At 49.2% G+C, this 10,406-nt stretch overlaps 1 protein-coding gene across 6 annotated transcripts in view; it reads right to left on the bottom strand.

Annotated features, from left to right (window-relative positions):
- Positions 1 to 1,784: 1,784 nt before the first annotated feature.
- Positions 1,785 to 10,406, bottom strand: part of PLIN3 (perilipin 3) — a 20,161-nt gene continuing 11,539 nt past the window's right edge. For 3 of the 6 annotated variants that reach the window (XM_019653347.1, XM_019653349.1, XM_019653348.1), the window contains exons 6-8: positions 6,696 to 6,895; positions 4,991 to 5,116; positions 1,785 to 2,643 (exon numbers count right to left, since the gene is read on the bottom strand). In XM_019653347.1, coding sequence (XP_019508892.1) covers positions 2,299 to 2,643; positions 4,991 to 5,116; positions 6,696 to 6,895 — 671 coding nt within the window. In that variant the 3' untranslated portion in view covers positions 1,785 to 2,298. Of the gene's footprint in view, positions 2,644 to 2,741; positions 2,834 to 4,990; positions 5,117 to 6,695; positions 6,896 to 10,406 lie in introns of all 6 variants that reach the window. The other 3 variants (XM_019653352.1, XM_019653351.1, XM_019653350.1) reach the window with 3 other exon arrangements.

Genomic DNA, 10,406 nt, shown 5'->3' on the forward strand with positions numbered 1-10,406 from the left:
CTACCCCAGAGGGTTGAGAAGAGGATGGGGCTAACATCCACCAGGTGCTCAGAACAGCACCTGACTCAGGGCATTTCCTAATACTAGCCTAGCATCACTAGGTACAAAAAGAGATTTGCTTCTTGCCACATTAACAGCCCTGTTTGGGGAACCTCAGTGACTCATTTAAGCAAAAGGCAGGAAAATAAGTGTTTGGGATGAAACCAGCTAACTCAGTGGTTTTCACTCGGAGGTGATTCTGCCCCCAGGGGATACTGGGCAACGGTTGGGGACATCTGTGGTTGTCACCACTAGGGAAGGGTTCTCCTGGCATTGAGTGAATGGGGGCCAGAGATGCTCAGCACCCCACAGTAACCAGGACGGCCCCTTACAAAGTGACCAAGCCCCAAATGTCCACTGTGCCAAGGGAGACAGACCCTGACATAACCTAAGTACCAGGCTTTTTGAATGTACAATCCCATGCAATCTTTGCACTACAAGTATGCTGAAGTCGGATCTCAGATGACAACACTGAGGGGTAGAGGCAAAGGCCCAGGGTCCCACACCAGAGAGCTGGCCAGTAGACCTACGTCCCATCACTGAGCTAGAGTCCAGTGTCGCCCAGCCAGCGCCGAGGACACAGGATACGCGGCCATCGGGAACGTGCAATAAATGGAACAGACACAGATTTGTGGCGTTGCTGATGTGGCTGAATCGGAGCCCCCTTCCCCTGCTGTGTGCTTCCGTTTCTTCATCTGTAAAGTGGGGATGCCTAACCTGCAAAGCTGAGGTACTTAAAAGGGATTGTGTGTAAAGTGAGTGGAACAGCCCTGGACCAGAGTGGGCAGTGAGAGGACTGAGCATCAGTGTGGTAAGTAAAGGTCAGCACAGCAGTGGGAACATGGCCAGTGGCAGTGGACAGAAATCCAGGAAATCTTGAGCTGAGTTCTGTTCGGGGGCCACTTGAACTGCTTGCCCCCAGTGTGAGTCCCCTGCAGCTGCTGTAACCAATGACAGACAGAGGCTGAAAAAAACACAAATGCATTATCTCCCAGTTCCAGACGTCAGACGTCTGAAGTCTTATGGGGTGAAAATCAAGGTGTCAGCAGGGCTGGTTCCTTCTGGAAACTTCAGGGGAGAATCTGTTTCTGGCCTTTTCCAGCTTCTAAAGTCATCTGCATCCTTGGCTCGTGGCCTCTTCCTCCATGTTCAAGGTGAACAGCAGAGCATCGTCCCATCTCCAATTCTGTCCTCACATCTCCATCTCTGACCCTCCAGCCCCACTTGTGATGATGTTTAGGGCCCACCTGGGCAATCCAGGGTCATGTCCCATCTCCAGATCCTGAATTGAACCCTATCTGCAAGGTCCCCTTTGCCACGCAAGGGCCTGGGGATTTGGATGTGGACATTTTTGGGGGTCATCGTGCTACTCTGTTCCCCCACATACCTAGGAAGTTCCAACACAGGAAAAACGTTTCTTGCTTTGCCCACATACCAATGACATGACACAGGGGGCAGGACTCCGGCACGCCAGGGCGGCAATGGAAGGCCCACATGCCCTGCTCTTCCCCACGGTGTCCAGGACCAAATTCGAGGACTCGAAGCTAAGCAAGTGTGGCCAGATCTTCGCTGACAACCAACACAGGCCTCATCCGAGGCACTGGGTGCCAAACTTCAAGTTCAGGAGCAGGTCCAGCCCTGTCTCATTCACACCCTTGTGAGCAAAGCAAGGATGGGGCTGAAACGGCCACACAGAGACCCCGCAGTTGCTCAGCTGCTGGGAACACACACATGTACATGGCCTGTACGTAGCTGCAGGTAAACTTTATTAAGGCAACACTGAAGCTCTAGGCACCTATGGCTGGACAGGCAGACCTCTACCTCCTTCTGCTCTAGAATGCGTCTTGGTAGCTCCACCTCTACCCCATCCCAGGAGGCCCACTTCACAGACCAGAAGTCCAAGTCCGTTAAAGACTGATGATATCCGGGGCCCTTAATGTAGAAAAGGAAGTAGGATAGAAGAACTATATCCCTGACTTTTAAGAAAGAAAAATAAATGTGGTTTTTTTTTAACTTTCTAGGAAAACAAAGTTTGGAAACTTCTAGAGATATTTTTTCCAGAAACCTTGCACTAATTACTGATCAGGTGAGGCTCAGACATGCTTCCTCCAGGCTCAGATAGCGGGAGGGACTGGTCTGTTTGGAGGACCCGTTTCCCAAGGTGGCAGCTGAGATGGACTGGGGGGGGGGCAAGGGGTCCAGTGCTGTTGCCAGCCCCTTGGGGAGGGATGAAGCCCCTGAGCCCCCTTCCTGTCTAACCTACTTCTTCTCCTCTGGGGCTTTCTCGGCAACTCCAGGAGCAAAGGGTCCCACCAGCCATGTGACGGGCGTGTTCTGGGCCACATACTCGACCATGTGGTCCAAGGACTCCCTGGCCTTAGTGAGCCGCTCGCGGCTTTGCGTCAGGACGCTGCTGGACAGGTCCTGGAAGGAGTGGATGCTGGAAAAGGTGGCTTGGAGGTCCTCCACCTGGTGGCGAGCCTGCTGCACCTGGTCCTTCACGTGGCTGGGCAGCCCCTGGATGCTGGACCCCAGCGAGGCGCAGGTGGTCTGCAGCTGCTGAGCAATGTCACGGAACATGGTGAGCGCCTGGGACTCGACCTGCTGAGAAGACAGAGTGGGGAGGGGGCCATGAAGACCACTGCTTTGGGGAAAGCCAGAGCCAAAGCCTAGAAAAAGAAAACGAGGGTTCTACTGCCGACCTTCAGAAAACCCTTCCATAGGAGGTGCCGCCTAGCATGAAGTTCGGAATACTGACTCTTTGAGCTCTGAACCATGAGGTAGACCAGTCAAACTGAAAAACAGGCACAGACATTTCTCCAAAGAAGATATGCAGATGGCCAATAAGCAGGTGAAAAGATGTCGTTGGCAAGGAAGGGGAGCAACAGGAGCCCTCAAAGTGGCTGCTGGTGCAGTCGCCGTGGAAAACAGACTGGTGGGTCCTCAAAATGTTAAAACATAGACTTACCATGTGACCCAGCAATTCCCCTTCCTAAATATCCACCCAAAAGAAATAAAAATATACATCCACACAAGAACCTGTACACAAATGTTCATAGGGGACATTATTCACAACAGCCATGAGACGAAACAACCCAAGTGTCCATCAACAAACGAATGGATCAATACAACGTGGTCCATCCACACATAGGAATATTACTCAGCCATGAAAAGAGGGAGGCGCTGACACTCACTACATTATGGATGGACCTTGAACACACAGTGCTCATGAGAGAAGCTAAATACACAAGGCCACACAGTGTGTGATTCCACTTATGTGAAATGTCCAGAACACGTAAATCCACAGAGACAGGAAATAGATTAGTGGTTGCCAGGGTTTGGGGGAAGGGGATGGGGAGTGACTGCTGATGGGGACTAGGCTTCCTTTGGGGGTGATTAAAATGTTCTACATGAATTGTGGTGAGAGTCACACAACCGTGTGAATATAGATGGTCTCCAACATTTTTATATTTCAAAATTGTTTTTTGAAAAGTTAAAAAAAAGAAAAGAGATCTGGAAGAACTTTTCAGGCAGAAGTTATAAGCGGTGGGGGAGACCGCCGTTTAGATCAGGTCCTTGAAAATTCCCAGACTGGGGAGACCAGAGCAGGCAGGAGGCAGGACTGCCCTGAGCGCCGTCAGCTGAGGGCTCTGGACTTGAACATGGCAGGGAGGTGCCCACGAGAGTCAACATCTGTATATTCTGGCTGCTGCGTTCAGCAGCTGGGGGAAGGGAATCGGGTTTAGGCGGTTTGTGTCTGAATGCTGAGCAGTTGTGCATTTATAGAGACATTCATATCTTTATAAATATCATTTTTGTAACACTTGCTGTGTGCTTTACATATCAACTCATTTAATCTTTTATATATATATATATATATATATACACACACACCTCATATATCAGAAAATTCACCCTTTTAACTGTATAACTCTGTGGTTTTTAGTATATTCAGGAAGTTGTACAACCACCACCTCTAATTCCAGAACATTCCATCACCCCCAAAAGGAACTCCCTCCCCCATCCCCTCCTCCCCTAGCCCCTGGCATCCATGAATTCACTTTCTGTCTCTGTGGATGTGTGTGCCTGTTCTGGACATTTCATATAAATGGAATCACACACTGTGTGGCTTTTTTTGCCTGGCTTCTTTGACTGAGCATAATGTCCTCAAGCTTCATTCATGTCATAGCATGTCAGTGCCTCATCCCTTTTTATGGCTGAGTAATATTCCATTTTATGGACGGACCACATTTTGTTCATCCATTCATCCATCAGTGGACTTCTGGGCTGTTCACACTTTTTGGCCATTGTGAATAATGCCACTGTGAACATTCATGGACAAGTTTAGCTCATTTCATCTTAAAAACCCTGCAGAAGCTCCTCCATTCCATTTACGGATGGGGAACCAAGGCCCAGAGAGGTTAAGCTGAGAAGCTCTATTGTTAGCACAGACATAAGATGGGGGTGGGGGGGTGGGGGAGGTATCATTCAGAATGAGGCATGAGAATTGTTGTCAGGTGTTGATTCCGTGAAAGCTGAGTAGAGTGACAGCACAGGTGGCAAATGTCAGAGGGGGGAACAATGGGCCAATGTTTGGGATAGACTAGAGAGACCGGAGAAAGCCAAAAGTAGTTACAAGGGGACAGGTAGGTGAATATGAAGGATTCAACGGGACAGTGGGGTGGGGAAGAACATATTTCAAGAGTTTCAAAACCGAAGGTAATTCGAGCCATAGCTTACAAATTGTCCCAGTTTCAGAAGCAACACCCACACCCAAGAGCAGAAAACTGGGCATGAGGTGTACACTGGAGGCGGTGTTGGCGAGTCCTGTAGGCAGTTAATGGGAGGTGGGGCTGTGGGAAGCATTCCAGGCAGGTCGGTCCATCCAGCAGAGGTGTGAAGAGAGAAGTCAGGGCCCCAAGCACCCCATGCCCATCCCCCCAATGGGTACCTCTGGCTTTGCTGGGTTCCCCTCGGTGCTCTGGAGCTGCTTCTGGTTCCAGTTGAGCCACATTTGATGCAGCTTCTCCTGACCCTCTAGCAGCTTCTGATCGACTCCCTGCTTGACGGTTTCCATCTGCAGCAGGAGAGGGTGGTGAGATAGAAAGGCTGCTTCTGGGCATCCCCAAGCATCCCAGAGAGAGGGGTTCCAGAGGGAGCCTGGGGAGTCCTCTTTAGTCTAAGATAGAGTGGTGAGGGAACAGGAGGGAGGGATGCTGTTTTCACACAAATTTTCTGTAGGACCTCCCATTTCATATTTCTCCCCCTCCCCTTACAACTGGGCCTGGCCACATGTCTGGCTGTGGCCAACAGAACATGAGCAAACAGAAGTAGAAACTGAAAAAGTGCTTGCGAGGGAATGATACTCAGCCTTAAAAAGTAAGGACACTCTGACACCTGCTACAACATGGCTGGACCTGGAGGATACTACGCTCCCTGACATAAGCCAGACACAAAAGGACAAACACTATATGATTCCACTCACAGGAGGTCCTCAGGAGTCAAATCCAGAGACAGGAAGTAGATGGTGGTGCCAGGGGCTGGGGGAGGGGAGCTCCGGGAGGGTTTAATGGGGAGAATTCCAGTTTGGGTAGATGAGAAAGTTCTGGAGATGATGGTGGGGACAGTTGCACAACAATGTGAGTGCATTTAATGCCACTGAGCTGTACCTACAAATGGTTATGATGGTAAATTTTGTTATGTGTGGCTTACTACAATTAATTTTTTTTTAAAGAGAGGAGATATATTTAGCAGAGAAAGTTCAGTAAAGAGGAAATAATAGGAATTTAGCTCTATAGAGAACAGAAAAAAAAACCGGTGGGGGGAGGTGGATTTGACTGTAAGAGGCAGGGGGGACATTTGGGTGATGGAAATAGTCCAAATCTTGGAATTTTGGTGGTAGTGATATGTTCCACTTATATTTACAAAACTCCTCAAATGGTACACTTAAAAAAGGGTGATTTTTACTGTAAATTATACCTCGATGAAACTGACTTTGAACAACAACAAAAAAAGTGCTCACATGCTCTCACTGCAACTGGTTCCCTCAGACCACTTCCAGGGGAAGAGCCTGAGCTAGCTTGCTGGAGGGGAAGCCCACAACGAAAAGCCCTGCCTCCAGCCAAACTGTCATGAGCTGAATCGTCCCTGCCCCCCAAATTCATGTTGAATTCGTGTTGAAGCCTAACCTCCAGGACCTCAGAATGTAACTATATTTGGGGATCGGGTTGTTGAAGAGGTAATCAAGATAAAATGAGGTCATGAGAGTGGGACACAATCCAATATGACTGGTGTCCTTATAGGAAGAGGCGGTTAGGACACAGAATGCACAGAGGGAAGCCCACATGAGGACACAGGGAGAAGACGGCCATGTACACACCAAGGAGGAGAAAGGTTTCAGGAGAAGCCAGCCCTGCCCACACCTTGATCTTGGACTTCCAGCCTCCAGAACTGTGGGACAATAAATGTCTGTTGTTTAAACCCCCTAACTATGGGGTTCTGCTATGGTGGCCCCTGCAAACTCATCCAGGACCACAGCCCCATGAGTCAGCCCAGGCAGACATGCAGAATGGTGAGCAACAAGCCACTGGGTTTGAGGAGGGTTCATGAGTGAAAGCTGCTGTGCAGTGCCTGCAAGCCACTGGGGGGGGCCTCACCAGGCTGAGTGCCTGTGCCAGCTGCATTAGGGCCTCCTGGGCCTTCTGCCTGGTGTGCTGCAGCTTGCCCAGAGAGTGTTCGTAGGCCCGCTGGCGCAGTCGATCTGACAGGGAGCCCAGACGCACAAAGTAGCTCTGCTCCTGCCGCTGCTGCTGCACAGAGGCTATGTCAAAGCCCTCCAGGGATGTGGCGAGGTGGGCTGCAGGGGGGAGGCGAGAGAAGCATTGTGAAGGCCCAGACACAGGTGGGCACGCAGCTCAGGTGTATCCCCCCCCCACCCCCCACCCCACACACACAGCGTGTGGCCCCTGGCATGCATGGACTGCCCAAATTTATGCAGGTCTGATGCTTGCAAGCCAATCTCTGGAAGTGAAGGATTTCCCTGCCTTGGCTGTCCCCATCTGGGTACGATGGGGACCAAGCCTCTTAGGACTAAGAGGCCTCAGACTAGCATGAGGGTCTGCCCCACGGGCCACACCCAGTCTGCCTCCAGTTTTGTATGACCTGTGAATACAACCAAGCACATTCATTACACATTGGCTTAGGCTGCTTCCAAACTACAACAGTGGAGCATGTGGCCTCTTGGTTCTGGAGACTAAAATACTTATTATCTAGTTCTTTACAGAAAAAAGTCAGCTGATCCTGTATTAGCACCTGGCGCATATTAATAGTGGCCAATTTCCCCACAACATTCTAGGAGCTTCATGGGCATTTTTGTTAAGTCTTAATAACTCTATGAGAGAGGCCCTGTTCTGGGGGAACTGGGGCTCAGAGAGGTTAACTTGCCCAAGGTTACACAGCTCGGAAGTAGCAAGTCAGGATTTGAAGGCAGGCTGTCTGACCCCATCTTCTTAACCATGACACCACACAAGAACAGTCTTAATAGTAGTTAAGTCAGTACTTTTTAGTCCAGAAAGTACTCATGAAGTTATAAGACAACAGGATGGAAAACTGCCTATCCTGATAATTTTGTCCTGCTCCTTTTAAACTTTAACATAGTAGTTATAAGTTTGAGCTTTGTAAGTAACCTGATCTCAGTTCGAATCCAGACTTAACTAACTCACTGGCTTTATTTTTATTTTTTAAAAGATTTGATTGGGGAATCGGGGAAGGGGAACAGACAAGTTGCTGTCCTTTTGTTCTTCAGTCTAGTTGTGGAGGATGTCGCTTCACTGGCCCAAGTTGGTATTATCATTGTGCTCTTCCTGGGTGAGGCAGTTGCTCACTGGCCATTGGACAGCCACTAACGGCCGCTCACAGCAGCACACGAAAGCTCACTCCAGCTTCCGGCTCAGCCCCGCTGCAGCCTACGCTGTTGCTGGCGGCTCACAGCAGCCCAGCTCCAGGTCGAGCTGTTGTTCACCATCTTAGCTGTAGAGGGCGCAGCATCACTGGCCCTCACGTTGGATCAGAAACAGGCCCTACTGCTCAGAGCTGGCGTCTCAAGCCAACGTTTTACCAACGCACCACTCGGCCGGCCCCTAACACACTGGCTTTATGATGCTCCATGATGGCAGGGGGTGGGCCAAATGCCACCTACCTTTACAAATAAAGTTTCATTGGCACAGTCACACCCATTCATTTACCTCTTGTCAATGCTTTTGCTCTATGATGGCAGAGTTGAGTAGTTGCACAGAGACTGTATGGCCCGAAAAGCCAAAAATATTTACTACCTGTGTCATTAAGAAAATGTTTGCCACCCCATGATCTATGCGGAAGTGATTTTGCCAGTAAGCCTGTTTCCCCTTCTGTATGACCACCCAAGTCAGAGCCGCCTGAAGTATAAAATTTGGACTACCTTATACTCAAAAAGGCATACAAATGAATGTTCAGCTATTTTTATTATTTATTTATAGCAGATGATATGGTTTTTCATTTATAGTAAGTAATAATGTTTCCTTTCTAAGAGAATCTGGAAAAGTTGACTTAATGATCGACTTTACATAAACAGTAGAGGGAATATAAACGTATGACCAAGATAACGTGAGAGACATGCTGTAGTCAGACAGGAATGGCAGCACTGTTCTAATGATTAAGTGGAATCTGCATTTTAGCCACATATTTGTGCTCTCCTCTGGGTTAGGCACTGTTCCAGAAATGAAAGACAGTGGAAAATAAAGTAATACAATCCTACATGCAACTATTGATCTATTGCATGATCAAGGTAAGCCTCCAGTCAGAGGAATTCAGTTATTCCTATAAATGTTAGAAATTCTGGAAGAACATACTCTGAATCCAAGAACTGGAAAACTTTTCTATGTGGGGCCAGATAGTCAATATTTTCGGCTTTGCAGCCTATACGATGCCTCAGTTGCTCAACTCTACCACTGCCATGCAGTCAAAGACAAAATGTAAATGAATGGGCGTGGCTGTGTGCCAATAAAACTTTAATTACAAAAGCAGGTGGTGGGCCACATGTGGCTTTAGAGTTGGCTGGGAAAAAGACATCATGCAAGGATCATTTTATGCTGACATTTAATAAGCTGAACAAAAAACAAAGACATAGGACACTTCGAGGCAGCAAAATAAAAGCCTGCATTTTAAGAAAAACAGTTCCTCCCAATTCTCCCACCAAAGGCGGCTTTGCAAAGGGGAACCTAAAACTAGCAACACTTTGAACCCATCCCACTGGTGCCCAGAACTTCCCCATGGCTCTCTGGGAACCCCAGAACTCTGCCCTTAGAAGTCAAAACAGCTTTATAATTTAGGCCAAGGATATCTGGCAGCGTCTTGGCATGTCTGAGCAAGCTGGCAGGGCCCTGTGCAAGGGGCAGGTGCTCTAGGCAAAGGAAAGAACTGCAGAGAGGGAGGAGAAGGGCTGCTCTCCTAGCCCAGGACCCCGAGGAGCACACCTAGTTCTAACACAGCACTGCAACAGCTCATCATATTTTCACCTACAGACCACCCAGTACCTTAAGCACCAGTGTGCTTAGTGACTTCATCCTCAGAAGACAGACACAGAAAATCTAAGCTGCTCAGAAGGATCTGTTCTCCCAGGCTGTGGCTCCCAGGCCTGGCTCAAGGCCTTCCTCCGTGCTGCTGTTGCCTTCAGGGGCTGAGACTCGCAGCTGAGTCTTACTCGGGCTGAGCACCTACTGTGGGCACTGAACTTGGGGTCTGGCAGGGAAGATATCAGCTAGGTCCTGTTCTTCAAGAAGTTCAGAGCTGGGTTTTGGAAACTCAAAGGACAAGTGACATATTACACTCAAGCCACGTGCTGCAGAGCTGAAGATTGTCAGGCTTCTCCAGAAAGCAAGGAACCTCCCCTTCTGCTGAGGATTCTTAGGGAGAATCATGGGGACTCAGAGCCAACTTCAAGGGGAGCTCCAAGTAGTTGAAAATAATGGGACAAATGAAGTGTCAAAATAAACGTATCAAATTGGAGTATGTCATGTCAATCCATGCATGCAAACCTATAAGGTAAAAACTTACAACTGGGGCCGGCTGAGTGGCGCGATGGTTAAGAACTGGCTTGGGATGCCAGAGGGCCCCGGTTCGGATCGCACATATGAGGGCCAGTGACACTGCCCTCCACAGCTAAGATGCTGAACAACAGCTCAACCTGGAGCTGGGCTGCCATCAGTCACCAGCGACGGCATAGGCTGCAGCCCCTGTGGCAGTGGGTTGCCATGGGTTACTGTATGTAGCCAGCAGCCAGCGTGAGCAGCCAGCAGCCGCAGTGAGCGGCTGTCCAGAAGCCGGCGACGGAT

Source organism: Hipposideros armiger, unplaced genomic scaffold, assembly GCF_001890085.2.
Source record: "Hipposideros armiger isolate ML-2016 unplaced genomic scaffold, ASM189008v1 scaffold_202, whole genome shotgun sequence".
In the NCBI taxonomy this organism is placed as follows: Eukaryota; Metazoa; Chordata; class Mammalia; order Chiroptera; family Hipposideridae; genus Hipposideros; species Hipposideros armiger.